We start from the raw sequence: 15,614 nt of genomic DNA, 5'->3' as shown, positions 1-15,614 counted from the left end.
CCCCCTGTATCTTCCCTGCTCTCTCGTCTCTTTCTCCAACCCCCCTCCCATCTTTGCCGCCCTTCATCTTAACAACCAAGGCTTTCCCACCCTCCTTTGTTTCCTCCTTGACTCTTTTCCTCCCCTGAACTTCCTCTTCCCTTGTTGCCTTCATCCTCTCTATTTTTTGAGGCCATGCAGTATTTATGGTGTGGGCTGCTGATGCTGCGTCAGTGAACGGGCAAAGCAGGCATGTACCGGTAGACACAGAAACACAAATGCACAGCTAAAATGGCCGACGCAGCTGTCCTCATTTGAGAACGTCTGCACGTACGCACACCTTCATCCTTAGAAGATAGTGTTGGTGGAGTCGCACAGTTAAAAAAAGAAAAAGAAATATTGCAGATCTTTTAACAAGTTGCCAAATGTTGCTGTCCTTTTTATGACCACTGAACTTGATTTATTAGTATTTTTATATATAAAAAAACAGCTCTTAAGTCCTCACTGCATAGCACTCTAAGTGATGAGAGGTTTTTGCAGTTCATCCCATAGATTTGTAAAATGTCATATCACAACATGGAACATTTTGTATTTCTTGGGTCAAATGGACATAAATCAAGCTGTCTTCCATCTGGCACTGATTTCTGTCTGACAGCTGAAATGAGCATGAATATTCCTTTTATATAATATCTTAACCCCAGCTGGCTGCGACACACGCCAATTCCCTGTTGGGGTAGCCCCATATTCCCCTGTGTCACCCCATCTCTCAATGTTAGGGGTATCTCTCCAATCTAAAGCAAACCCCTCCCAGGAGGAAACCTTGACCTCTGACCTCTGGCCTCCGCTACCCCCCACTCTTTTAATTCAACCTTTTTTTCTCTTGTGCGGCTGGCTGATGATGGCGTGCTCGTTACCAGGTGTCAGTTATTACACCCTCAGACGTGCTGACGGCCGTAATTTATGGAGATTGTGGCACACGTGCGTGCGGCGTGGGGGGTTGAGCTTTGTTTGATTGTGATAAAGTTTTAAAATTTTTCAAATAAACTGAATGAAGTAGGTTTGTTTGTGTTTGCAAAAACAAACGTMCATAACTGTCAGCGCCTTCATTTGAGAATAAAAATGAGGATGTAAACCAGATAAACAAAGAAAATAATAATGGCTTCCAAAGTCAGGAAAATAATGTTTCATGCAAGTTCAGCAACTTTATTTTTGTGTATATTTTCCTATGTTGTGTTAGCAAAATACCTAGTGAACGTATTTCAGAGAAATTCCCAGAAAGTAATCGTTAGATTTACATCTACAACTGAATAACTTCTGGAGGCAACCCAATTCAGATCCATCGTAGCCATCAATGCCTGGTTATTATGCATGTATATTTACAGATATGAAGCTAATTTAGGTGTGGTAGTAGCTGAGAATCATCTTCAGCACACTCTGAGCTCAAACACATTCAAGCAATACTTGGGCTTGAATTAAAATAAACCATCTCATGCGTAACTTGTCCATATTTTTTGTTAAATTACTGTTTTTACAAAAAAACTCTGTTGTTTAGAGCTGTTAACTGAATAATGCATTTTTAAAGCTCTTATGTAACGTGCTGTTCTGAAACTTAACAAAGTTCTATAAAAATATGTCTGGAACATTGACTGTAACCTCTCAGCTGAAAACCCTGCACAGTAGCACTTGATATATTTGAAGGAATTCAGRATTTGATCTTGTGCAGGCTGATTTTATGGAACAGTAGGGCTTTGTTACATTTAGATGCATCTAAAAATAAACAATTGCGGGCCAGAGTCACGGTGCTCTGACAGTGTGCCCCAAACCATGAAGTAATCATGTTAGAGAGTGCCACTACAATGAGCTGAAAATAAAACATAAATTTAAGCTGTTTTCACATGTGAATTTCAAACGGTATCTGCTGTTGTTTCTTCGCATATGTAAACAATATATATATATATATATATATATTTTGTGCTAGATGTGGTAGACGACAGGATGTGTCGTGCACATTCAGTCACTATACTTTTGCTGAGGCAGACCCATTCYGATTTAAAATCGCCTCTGTATTTGTGTCACCATCTGACAGCAAGCAGGACATCATTTTATGTTTTGCTTTGTGTGTGTGTGTGTTTGTGTTTGTGTTTGTGCAGGTGAGTGGATGTGTGTGTGTGTGTGTGTCCTCTGAGGACGCTCTTACCATCCTAGCTCCGAACTCTGCCTCTGTCTCCAGCGCGATAGGAGCGGCTTACATAAGAACAGGGCAAAAATAGAAGTTGAGAGAAGAGAAGAGGAGGAGGAGGAGGAGGAGGAGAGAGCTCTGCTGGCATGCATGCAGTCGTAACGGGACCGCCGGGCACGGCACAAGCCTGAGTACTATCACACACATACAGGGAACACTGCAGTTATCAGGAATTGCACTTTTTTTTTCTCCARGTGCTTCCCTCAAAAAAATGTTTAAAAACAAAAATTCTGTCAACCCCAGATAATCTTTGTTGATGCTGGCGTGGTTATAAGGCAGGTTAAAGCTCCTCTAGACCTGATTGGATAGATAATGGTGCATGATGATAAGTTTGGGTGGGGAAAAGGGGGTAAAAGAAGAAGAAAAAAGGAAACTACTAGGTTTTATTAGTGCTCACTCTATGACAATGATTTTAAATTATTTTAGGTGTTCTTTTAATTGCAGACACTGCAATTAACTGTTACATTTTTATCAATTTTTTTTTGTTTTGCCTCATTTTTGATCATTTCTTGTTTTGTGTCACTCTGACACACTGAGGTAATGAATGAGCTCATAAAGACAGTGTCAATAAAGCTGTAAAGAGGTGATCTCAGTTTTCATGTCAATGATGAACAAAGGAACGTTAGTAATAAGGTGCATGCCACCGGTTTCCTGGACAAAAGTAGAAGCAAGAGCCATGTTCAAAGCAAGCCTCAGTCTTTTTCTTATACCCTTTATAACTCTCTTTCTGAGACATCAGCATCATTTTTAATCTAATTAACCATCTTTAAGGTTTATCCCTTAAAACGGAAAATCAGGCAGCAAATATATCGTGCTATATCGTAAATAGTAAATGAACACTCAGCAATGAGAGGATCAAACAGAATCTCAAAAGAACTAAATGCGCAGTAGAAAAGGCAAGAACTAGAGAAGGAATGGGAAAGTCTAGAAGCAAGCAGGTAAAGTGAWGTTTGAAATCCAGAAAAATGACAGGCTTTTATCCCAAACAGCCAGCAGGGACAAGCTGAGTGGAGCCATTTTTTTTATCCTTTGCAAAGGAAACTCTGAAGGAGATTTTACAGAGTTGCATGAATTCTCAGCGGGTTTGAACACAACAAAAAGTCTTCYCATGTACATTTGTGTCCACTGGTTTGTGCAAGAACGTCTCGGAGAGTGGAGCTACTCCCTCAGAGGCCCGAGACGCCCCTTCAAACAGCCACTGACAGTTTTTGACTTTGGCTTCAACTTGATTTAAAGGGGCCATGTTGAAATTCTCTATTTTAAGGAGYGGGCGGTTAATTAACGTTTTTGGCTTTCTGTGTATAGGTCAGTGACCTCAAAAAAGCGGCGTGTGTGTGTATGTGTGTGTGTGTGCACAAGTGTGACCCCTTGCCCCTCCTCTTCTGTCCACCCCCATTACCCTCTGCTTTGAGAGGCGAGGCTCTCATGCATAATGCAGAGAGAACAGGGAGGTTCTCATTAATAATTACTGCTGCCTTTGATGGATGTAGAAAATAACGAAGGGGGCCTTTTAAAAATGGAGGATGAGAGAGATGATGAAGGCGGAAACATGTGTGCCAAAGGTTTCTTTTTGGGCGATATTTGTTTGGGGTGTAGTTCTGTGGACTGAGTTGTTGTGGGGATGGATTTGAAGTTAGTGGTATCAAAAGATCGGGTGAGATTTTGTTAATATTTTAAAACAGGAGGAGCCTCTCGGTTTGTTTTCGGAACCATCAACTAGTTTGTAATCAAAGCCTTTTTTATTGCGAGATGTTAAACCTTTTCTCTTAGGAGAATTTCTTTTTTCATGTTAAGCTTTAAAATTGCTTTAATATAATTACAGCAGTCAAACTAATAGCTTTATGATACATGAGTGGGCGGCATGTCTTGTCCACATATGAGCCTGTATATGTAAGTGTTCCTGTGTGAACCAGAGTGTGCTTTGGGTCATCAGAATCACAGGTCAGTGTGGAAAATCAGTTAAACAGCTAAGTTACAATACGACTGCCAGCCATCCAATAATAATTGAGGCTCTGGTGGACCTTGTCAGTGTGTAACAACACAGAGAGGCAGAGGAAAAAGATGAAGGTAATGATCTGTCATTACCTCTCATCCTTATACTTTCATTACCCTCATTTGGTGAAAGATAGAAGGGAATTTTCTAAATGTGTTTAGGAAATTACATTATTTATGATTTTGTAGTTTAGATACGTATTTGTCATGTGAAAGATGTTAGAAAAGTGAAAAGAAATAAGAAAACACTTAGTATGCATAGGATGAAGCAACGTTATGAAAAATACTCATTTGATTGTTGGTGCGTTTTACTTTTTTTGTGCACACAGTCATGCTGTTTACACTAGCAAATATTATGACAGTGATTGTAAAACATTTTTTTTCCATCATAGGATACAAAAATACCAAGCAATTAATTATWGTGAAATGAGGTTTAGTAGAATAAGATTTTTTTTCCCAGTTTTCGCTTGTCAGGCCTGAAATGTTCTGTTTTTATAGAACTTCCTATGAGAATGAGTTGCAAAGGGTAACCCAATCTTCTGCTGTGAAGTACATGTATGTACATGCACAATATGTCTGGACCTGAGTAAGGTTGGGCAAAYTCGTATTGTGTGCAATTAATTGTCAGAAAAACTGTCATCAATCAATATTTACCACTTTGGAATTATTATCATGCGTGCATATGAGCCCTTGGCCTATTGCATTACTTCAGATATGCTGCTGCTCAACATTGTGGAAAAGGTGGGTTTCAATTCACAGCTTCCTATTTTAAACTGCTAAATTAAAAAGTTAGTTGTAGTGATGATTTGTAAGTATAATTTTAGTACACACGGTAACTGACTTAGAGTCAAAAACATGCCAGTGCAATTGTCATCTGTTAATCATTATTGGCTAAATGCCACAGTTAATCATGATTCATTTTTTTGCCAATATTGCCCAGTTGTAGACCTGAGTCATCATACACTGGTATTTTAAAGGGACAAGTGATAGGTATGAGCCTGTGTGAAGGTCCTTCACATGCCTCTCTGATTTATCAATACAGGTGTTAATAGATCAGCAGAGAACGAGACGAGAGATTGCTGTACACTCTGAGCAAAATGTAAAAAAATGTTCCTTTGTTTCAATCACCTGCATTTTGTTTTTTGATTCTTTTTTTAAGCTTTCATTTAGCCTGAATTTATTATTTTGCATTTGCTTGACTGTGAACCCAAACATAAAACTTGTGACATAAATTTTGTCATRTTTACCTGTCAATTGGTATTCACCAGATTCATCAGCCAACAAACATGTAGCCCAGATATTTGTGGCTGCGTGGACTGTTTGCTGACAGTGAATGTARGAGAACAAAACTCCTATTCATAAGGTGGCACTAAACACACAACAAACAGAGACGATCCAGAGTCAAACCACAAGCAGAGAAAGAAAAACGACAAAGGTTGTTTTGAGGAAATGCTGCATGATGAGATTTACTGCAATCCATATTTAATTTATCACACAGGCACCACAAGGACACAAAAACTGCATGAAAGGTTCAGTGAGAAGTCAGTCAAATTTCTTCTCTGCTCATCTTTTAATTATAGTTACCAAACCAGCACAATATTGCCACCTTTTAGTATGAAGTGTAAATTATAGAACCTTGACTTAAATACAGTGGAGCACCTGACCCAAAAAATGCAACATTCATGTTCACATCCYTGAATCAGTACAAATTAATTGTCTCCTCCACAGCTGATTCACAGAATAACATGAACTGATGCATTGGTTTGTCACATACTTATARTGATGAAATTTCATATATTAGGGGTGGCTGTGGTGGAGTGGTTAGGGGAGTTGTCCCACAACCGGAAGGTCGCTGGTTCGATCCCCCATTCCAGCCGTCTCAGTCGTGGCCTTGGGCACACTTCACCCGCCTTGCCTACTGATGGTGGTCAGAGGATCCGYTGGCACCGGTGCATGGCAGCCCCACCCCTGTCAGCATGCCCCAGGGCAGCTGTGGCTACAGTGTAGCTTACCCTACAGCGTGTGAATGTGTGTGCATGGGTGAATGTCTGTAAGTGTAAAGCGCTTTGGGGTCCGGAGGGACTTGATAAAGCGCTAAATAAGTTCAGTCCTTTTGCAATTTAATGATTAGAAGAAGAGCCTGCAAAAAAGGTTAATTTCTACGGGCATTTATCTGAGAAAAAGTAAAAAATAAAAATATAGTTACATTWGTGTGTATAAAGGAAGAATGCCCTGTCTTCACTTATTTTAGTATTTAACTCCTCTTTTGGTTGCTCTTCCTGTAGCCTGGTCCTTGTTTTCCACTCAGTTCTAGTTTCTCTTCTCTGCTCCATCAGTGAACAGGAGGAGGAGTCTTGAACGATGWTGTCGATTTTCTGTGCCATTTTAGTCTGCTTGTAGTTCAGCAATGACAGCCCAGAAAATGAATACAACCATTCATTCCATGTTGACAAGGCTTCCAAATTAAATTAAAGTTGTCTCATAAAACCTGCAGCACTGATTTACAGCCATCTCGTTCAGGTTAGTACTCCCCTCTTCCTAGTAGCAGATGGTTGTTTACAGTACATGCAATTTCCGGTTAGCTTCTTAGCTTAGCTTCCTTCGCGGTTGAGCTGGCCATTACATACGTCACGGCCAAATGTTAGCGATTGGGTAAAATCATTGTTTTAAACTTCAACAGAGTCCACGCTTCCAGCCAGCAATCGTTTCTCAYTGGCCGAGTGTCCAGACCCTCTGTACGAGGCAAAACATTGATCAAGGGGCTGGTTTTTACTAGGCTACTCTTTCTGTTATTTAGCTGTATTTTATTTTTTATTAGCAAGGCCTACTGTTCAAGAAGAGAACTGCAGTAGTGCTAGTATAAACGGCAACAAACCCCGAGTGTGCTTCACCTCTCATGTGGYTCAACTGATATTCCAGAAAGTAATAGTTTTGTTTTTTGTAATGTAGATAATACATTTTGCTGCTCACCTATGCGTCAAAGAAAGAGTGTCGAACACATACTGTTTATAAACACATACTGTATTTTTTTCAAATTATAATTATAAAGTTTATTCATTTAAAACAAATCAACATAAATTCAGTATTCAAGAAAAAAAACAATTGTGTATTGTTGTTAGTATTGTGTAATGACATGTTAAAAGAAAACCTGTTTGTGAGCAGCCTTTTTTATTTTCTGGGAAATAATTTTTCTCAAATGATTTCAAATCATTCCTGTGTTTTGTTGTACTGAGTGTAATAAATCAAAACTCARGTTGAATTGAACTGTATTGTGATTAAAGGCTGACTTGTATTGTTTGTTTCTGCTTATGTATCTTTKATGAAATGACTCATTATGATTCATTATCAGGATTTGAATCATATTTGGGGCAAAGCAGGTGTAAGAAAGTGTTCAAAAATTGGATGCCCGAATAATTGTGCAGAAACCCATGTTAGTTCCCAGTTTACAAAGCTTTATTCTTCAGATCTAAAAACTCGATTCATGCTCAGAGTATCTGTGTGTGACCCTGAGCCTAATCAGCACCAAACAAAACAATGGCTTCTCTCTCCTGCTGCTGGTTATTCTAAAGTCTCTATGTGGCCATACAAACCAAAACAAGTAATAGAACATCCTGGTCACACCACTCTTTTTTACGTCAGCACTGATATACTAGAAATCTTAAGCAAGTCTTTGTTTTTCCTGCAGTAGAAACATGTTGATTCTATCACTGTTTAAAGTAAATGACTGATATAAGACTGTATCTAAAATTATGTTAATCAGTCACAAAATTTCCTTCACAGGGATGCATGACCATGTGTGAGTTAATGAAACACTAATATAAAGAAATCTGTGTGCATGTTATGGACTAACAGGGGCAATGATTAAAGAAGTTGACCTTTTTTAAAAAACACATTAAAAGTGTTTGCAAATGAAACACATATATTTTATTTAAAAAGCTTTGCGTTTAAGGTTTATACCTTCACACCCTGACAAGGTCAATGCATATTTAACAAAGTTCTTTGAAGTCAGGAAGAAGAGAAAGTATTATGACACTTGGAGTGAGTTTTGAAACGTGAAAACAAAAGTGAGTGCTGTAGACACTTCTAGTAATTTTAATATTGCACTCCAAATCCACCCTTTATCTTGGCTTGGATCCACATCCGTCAATCACATCTTTCTTTTCACTGTTTCTGCATTTTACAGAACGCCCTGTAATCATTGATACATTGGATACTGACAAATGTTCATCTTATGCTACAAAATTGTACAACTTTGCAAATCATCATGTTCTAAGTCGCCCCTGCTTTTGTGTATTATCTGTGCTCTTTTTGCTCGCTTTCTCTTTACATCATGGGTAAATAACTCCACTGACACAGCACATCTCCCTGACACAGTGATCTGCATATCTTGTTCTCTTTATATTAAATGTTACCTTACATCATAGAGTGTCACAACCTATCTACGACAAGGCCCGTTCAAGCAGAACGGCCATACGTATTTATCTTGTCTTCATTCAAATCAGAGCAGACAGCGCCTGCTCTCTGACACATGCTGAATAAACGCACAATAACTGATGTTGCTGCCTCAGAGAATTTGCTTCACTGAACAGCTCTTCAACAATATTAAATGCTTTTGTGGTTTAAATGTGATAAAGAAAAAGTGCTGGAGGGGGTAATGTTAAACAAAATATATCTAGACTGTTAGTTGTAGGAGGAAATTGATAAAAGCAATCCAGATGTGTTGTAAGTCTGGAAAAAACTAAAACAAATAAAAAATAAAACTTAAGTTAGGAGTTTGAGGGTTTGGCATGCATTTCTGTCTATAAGAAGTAAAAAAGCAGAATAAATGTTTCAACATGTCTGTCTGTCTACTCTTATATGATCATATTCCATGTTATTTTTAGAAATTGAGCATAATGTGAAAGATGTCAGTTGGTGAAAAACCAGTAGGTAATTATCATCTGTGTAGCACAGAACTTAACAATTTGGTTTTATTGTTACCACTTTTCATTTGGAGCCTCAGCATATGGTGACAAAGATAACTCTTTGAAAGAAGCTACAGTACGCTACCTGCCAAGCACCAAACAGAAGATGAAGACTCTCAGCAACTATTACTACCCGCTGAAAAGTTGGCTATTCCCCTTAGGAGTTTGAGAAAAGCAAAACGGAGCTAAAAGGAGATGGAGCGTTCAAACTCAGATTTGTTGGACGAGCACAAACACTCCAAGTGATTGCCAATGTAGCTGTTTGTTTGATGGATAAACAAGCAACCGTTTGCCAAGATGTTAACAACTTTATAAGGTGATTAGTTTTCAGTGTTGTTTATAACTTGATGTGTACCAAAAATTCATTGAGGTGTAGGGGAAAAAAGCTAAAGCATTTAAACAGGTTTTGAATTTACAGCATCTTTTATAAGATTGTATTAATACGTAATCCCTAAGTTCGCAGTAGTTTACCAAGTCACTGATTGTGGCGTATGGAAGAGGAGCAAGCTGTATAGTTTAAATAAACTAATCCGATGGTGCTGTCAGACAGCTGAAAGGCATGTCTGTTTCAGACTCCACTGGCTGCAGCTCTAGTAACAAAAGGCCAAACACCGAGAAACACAAGGATTTACAGCGAGAGACGAAGCAAAAGAATGGCACTCTTCAGCAAAAACAAGAAACAAACCCTTAGGGGCAATGCAGTGTGAGAGATAATAACAGAGAGAGAGGCCTGCCATTGATGCCTTCATTGATGCCAGAGCTCCTCAGGATTGTAGCATGTGAAAAGCTTAGAGGTGACGGCAGCCATTTAGCTCTCTAATCAAGGTACACTAGACTTGGGCTTCTTCCAGATCCACTGATGTAAAGCTGATGAAAATTTTGTCAGTGGCACCTAGATGAAAACGAGAAAGAAAATGCACCTCGATTAGCTCGTACACCTAAATGAGGCCACCACTAAAGAAAGCCAAATCTGCTGTGATCTTCGATWTTTTTTTTCAGCTTTTTAATTCGAAGCTGCAGAATGATGCCGTGTTTGTGGAACTCCTTTGCATGCAAATGACGTTATGTCTGATGTGATTGTAGCATTTATGCTTTTACTGGGGTCTTGATTTTCTTTGTTTGTGTTTATATGTAGGCATGAAGCAGCATAATGACGTCGGTACACAGTATCGTTCAGTCATTTACACATCCAACCCCACTCAACAGGAACTCGCTCTGAAGAGTAAAGGGGTCTTCCAGCAGGTAAAACACACACATTCCAAAAGTGTTTATTCTTTTATTTATTCAAGCATGATTTTACACCTAAACAAACCATATCTGGCAGAATATCTCATAATAAGCAGCACTATTTGAAATTATGTATATAGTAAGTAAGTAAGTAAAACTATTTATACAGCACATTTCAAGATAGGGATCACAAAGTGCTTCAAAAAACATAAACAAAAATAAAATAAAATAAAAATAGACAGAGCAAATTCAAACAAATGCAGATTTAAAAAGATAAGTTTTTAACTGAGCTTTAAAGGAGTCTGCTGATCTTAAATTCAGAGGAAGAGAGTTCCAAAGCCTTGGAGCCACAGACAAAAAAGCACTGTCTCCTTTAGTCTTTAACTTTGTCCGAGGAACAATCAGCATGTCTTTATCACAAGACCTCAGAGCCCTGACAGGAGTGTAAAAATGTAAAAGTTCAGAAATGTAGTGTGGTGTCTGACCATGCAGAGCTCGCCAAGTCAAAACCAAAATCTTGAATTTCACTCGATGATYAACTGGGAGCCAATGAAGTTGCATTAAGAGTGGAGTCACATGACAAAACTTAGAAGATCTAGTCAGGAGCCTGGCAMCTGCATTCTGCACAGACTGTAACCGGTCAAGAGAGGTTTTAGTTAGGCATGRATACAATGCATTACAATAATCTAAACGAGATGAAACAAAAACATGAAGTAAAGTTTCCATTTCTGAACGAGATACAATGGGGCTGAGCTTTGCTATATTTCATAGATGGTAGAAACAGGAACGAACAAAGTTTTAACATGATGATCCAGTGTAAGACCAGAATCAAAAATCTTCCCAAGGTTTCTAAATGAAGATTTTGCCAGACTGCCAAGAGGCCCAAGGATCTGCTTTATCGCTGGAATTATTTTATCTGGCACAAAAATAATAACCTGTTTTATCTTCATTTAACTGAAGAAAACTCTCAGTCATCCAGCTCTTTATGGAATCCAAACAACGWAGTAAAAGACACACTTTTGTAACTTCATGTGGAGAAAACGAGATGTKCAACTGAATATCATCAGRATAACAATATATATATTAAATGCATCATCCMTATTTTACACTCAGKGTACTTAATATTTAGTTCATTTGATCTTGTCAATAACTAGATTAAATCTATCAAACTAAAAAGTAAAACCGTAAAATTCAAGAAAATCTTTTTAGTCATTAAATAAGATTGTCCCAGTTATTTAAATAACAATAAAAAGTTTGTGTTGTGATTCCAAAACCAGCTCTGTTTATCACATTTATCTACATGCACTCAGTGACACCCTCCTTRTTAAGCTAAAAAAGAGAAAGAAGGTCAATGGGTCATCCTAAATGATTTTCAGATTGCTTCTTTCAGCAGCACACGCGTCCCCCCTTAGTTCTGTCAGTCCATCTGTCCGTCCATCCACTCTTCTGTTAGGGTTTTCTCTGTTTTCCTTCCTAAATTATATTCACAGATGAGCTGAAGAGGTTTCAGAGGGGAACAAATGATCATTGACACYGCGACTCTGGGCTCCGAGGGGTCAGCTGTCACAAACCGTGGGGGCTGTTATGTTGCTGTGGTAACAACCTCCCAACCTTGGCCTTGGGCTGGGGTCAGAGGTTAGGGGAGGAGAGGAGAGGCAGCTGGGAATAGTGGAGTGTGGAGAAAGGGGGAGGACAGCAGAAAAAACAAAAGCTAAAGAGGGAAGAAGAGTCAGAGTCAACGATGACAGGCTGTCAGCTGAAGCTGACCCTGTCTCTCTCTCTCTCTCACACACACACACACACACACACACACACACACACTCACACACACACACAGGTTTAAATGCTGCTCACCTTTACAGTGTTTTCAGGTGAAAACAGCCATCACAAAACAGGGGGGTTGGGTAAAGTGTAATCATCAACAAAGAAACTATGACCCTATTTACATCTGCATCTGCTGCCCAAATCCAAAAGCCTGGTTCACTCTGTATATTTTACTTTACATAAAGACAAATAAAATTACCATATTCATGAAAATTTAGTTAGTAAATTTTGGTAAAATTTATCTTTCTCTTCACTTTGCCACTTTTATTCTTTGTTGTACACTTTACACTTTGTATCCATAAAACGAGATACTTGCACCTGGACAATTAACACACATACAAATGGAGACAAAAATACAAGAAACAAAAGCATTACCGAGCTGAATAAACGTATATACACACTTGGACGAAATTGTTGGTAAAACCCATAATGGTCACAGAAATGACTTAAATCTGACAAAAGTAATAATAAAAATTCTATGAAAATGAACAAATGAAAGTCAGACATTTTTCTTCAATCATGCATTAACAGATTTTAAAAAAATAAACTCATGAAACAGGCCTGGACATAAATGATGGTACCTTTTTAATTTAATATTTTGTTGCACAACTTTTGAGGCAATCAAACGATTCCTGTAACTGTCATTGACTTCTGCACCTCAGCAGGTATTTTGGTCCACTCCTCATGAGCAAACTGCTCCAGTTGTCTCAGGTTTGCAGGGTGCCTTCACCAGACGGCATGTTTCAGCTCTTTCCAAAGATGCTCAATAAGATTTAGGTCAGGGCTCATAGAYGGCCACTTCAGAGTAATCCAGTGTTTTCCTCTTAGCCACTKTTCAGTGTTTTTATCTGTGTTTTGTGTCATTATCCTGCTGCAAGACCCATGACCTGCGACTGAGACCAAGCATTCTGACACTGGGTAGCACATTTCTCTCTAGAATAGTCTTGACATTTCATTGTACCCTGCACAGATTCAAGACACCCTGTGTCAGATGCAGCAAAGCAGCCCCAGAACATAGCAGAGCCTCCATGTTTCACAGTAGGGACAGTGTTCTTTTCTTGATGCTTCATTTTTCCCTCTGTGAACACAGAGCTGATGTGCCTTGCCAAAAAGTTCCATTTTTGTCTCATCTGTCCAGAGGACATTCTCCCAGGAGCTTTGTGGCTTGTCGAGATGTAGTTTGGCAAATTCCAGTCTGGCTGATTTTAAGATTTGGTGTCCTCCTTGGTCACCTCCCATTAAAAACGGCAGATGGTCCGATCTGACACCGATGTTCCTTGAGCTTGAAATTCACCTTTCATCTCTTTAAAAGTTTTTCTGGGCTCTTTTGTTACCATTCGTATTAGCCATCTCTTCGATTTGTCATCAGTTTTCCTCCTGTGGGCATGTCAAGGGAGGTTGACTACAGTCCCATGGATCTTAAATTTCTGAATAATTTGTGCAACTGTAGTCACAGGAACATCAAGCTGCTTGGAGATGGTCTCATAACCTTTACCTTTAACATGCTTGTCTATAATTTCCTTTCTAATTTCCTGAGACAACTCTTTCCTTTGCTTCTTCTGGTCCATGATGAGTGTGGTCCACYCCATGTCACCAAACAGCACAGTGAATATCTGTAGCCCTATATACAGGCCCACTGACTGATTACAAGACTGTTGACACCTGTGATGCTAATTAGTGGACACACCTTAATTAAACATGTCCCATGGTCACATTATTTTCAGGAGTACCATCATTTCTGTCCAGGCCTGTTTATTTGAAAAACATTCTGTTGAAGCTTGGCTGAAAAGCAGTGTCTGAATTTCATTAGTTCATTTTCATAGAATTTTTATTTACATAAAAATCTTCATAAAGTGTGTGTGTGTGTGTGGGGGGGGGTAGTATTATACACAGGTTATTGATGAATAGATTTTTTAATGCTTTTTAAGCTCAAAAAATGATGATCATATTATACTCGAGATCGTAGTATACGTGAATAAATACAATAATTTTGTCAGATTCAAGTTATTTCTGTGACCATTGTGGGTTTTACCAATAATTTTGTCCACGTGTGTAAGTGTTGACCGATATGTCTTTGTTTACCTGAGATTCAAATTCTTTTAAAGCAATTATTTTAATGATGACAACACACTTTTAAAATCTCCTAAAATTTGAAGAGTGAACGTCCTTAAATAGGTCATGTTGTGAGCATTTAAAACCAAKCTGAAAAGGCCCGCTGTTCATATTACGGTGGAGGAAAAAAAAAAGGAGACGTTAAAAGGTTGTTGTTTGTGAAATTGATCATTTTTGTCACGGTGATGACAAGAAAAAGCTGGAAACCTTTATCCACTTCACTGCAGATTTTCACAAAATACACTTTTTTCAGGCATGGAGAAGCACAGCCACGTTCTGACATTTCCTTCCTTCTCTTTCATTCCTTCATTTTCTCTCCCCGCCGACGCTGCTGACACCACCGATCTGTCAACCACTTTAGCAACACCCCAGTTCCATCTGAGGGCCACTGGGACGCACATCTTCTTCAAGCAGCTGACACACACTGAACCAAAATGGCAGCGTCCCACCCTGAAATGGTTGCCTGAGTCGGGGAAAGATGAAGACTTGCCGGCTTTTTGGGACTGGGGTTGAGTTTACGCATTTTATCCTAAAAAGGCCAACTAAAGTGACAAGATATAGTGGGAGGAGGRGAAATGAGACCACCAGAGATAAGACAGGCATTACCAAAAAAATTCAGATTCCACCTCGCCGCCAGCCCCGTGAGTCACACATGTACACACTGACACATAAATATACATCTGACATGTACAGGCACCGTCCATTTAATAATTAACCCCAATGAAGAGTCTCCACTGCACGGCTTTCACTTCCTTAACTTCAGCACTGAGGGGGAGGTTTCGGTGGGGGTAAGAGAGGGAGGCAGAAAAGCTTGTTTAAGCGTGAGAGGGAGTGGGTAAGGGGGAGGCAGGGTGGGGTGGCAGAGTGTAGAAGGAGAGGGGTGTGGGGGGGGGTTGTCTATAATGAAATTTGAAATTTGCAGAACATCAAAGGCTTCTGTAGCCCAGCCGCTGTGGCAGCAGAGAGGAGGAGAGCTTCTCTTCTTTTCTCTCGCTCTTTCCATCCCTCCCTTCTCCGCTGAAAAGTGTCTCCCTAGAGCTGGGTGAGGGGTTTAGCGGAGGGTGAGAGAGAAGGGATGGGAAGAGTTGATTAGGAGGAGAGTGCGGGGTGGGGGTGGCTCTGAGATGGGTTAGGGGTTTGGAGAGAAAAATGGATGAACGGGGGGCTTCTGCATATGTGTGTGCATGTAGGAACAATAGGTTTTATCAAGCCAGCTTGGATCGTGTGTGTGTGTGTGTGTGTGTGTGTGTGTGTGTGTGTGTGTGTGTGTGTGTGTG

General features: G+C 39.4%; 1 protein-coding gene across 1 annotated transcript in view; it reads left to right on the top strand.

Annotated features, from left to right (window-relative positions):
- Positions 1-15,614, top strand: part of msrab (methionine sulfoxide reductase Ab) — a 47,119-nt gene that overhangs the window by 21,719 nt on the left and 9,786 nt on the right. Inside the window, exon 5 of the mRNA XM_014015426.1 lies at positions 10,310-10,416. Within this exon, the coding sequence (XP_013870880.1) occupies positions 10,310-10,416 (107 nt within the window). The remainder of the gene's footprint in view (positions 1-10,309; positions 10,417-15,614) is intronic.

The sequence above is a fragment of the Austrofundulus limnaeus genome, unplaced genomic scaffold, assembly GCF_001266775.1.
Source record: "Austrofundulus limnaeus strain Quisiro unplaced genomic scaffold, Austrofundulus_limnaeus-1.0 Scaffold2, whole genome shotgun sequence".
NCBI lineage: Eukaryota > Metazoa > Chordata > Actinopteri > Cyprinodontiformes > Rivulidae > Austrofundulus > Austrofundulus limnaeus.
This window is presented reverse-complemented; position numbering and strand designations above follow the sequence as displayed.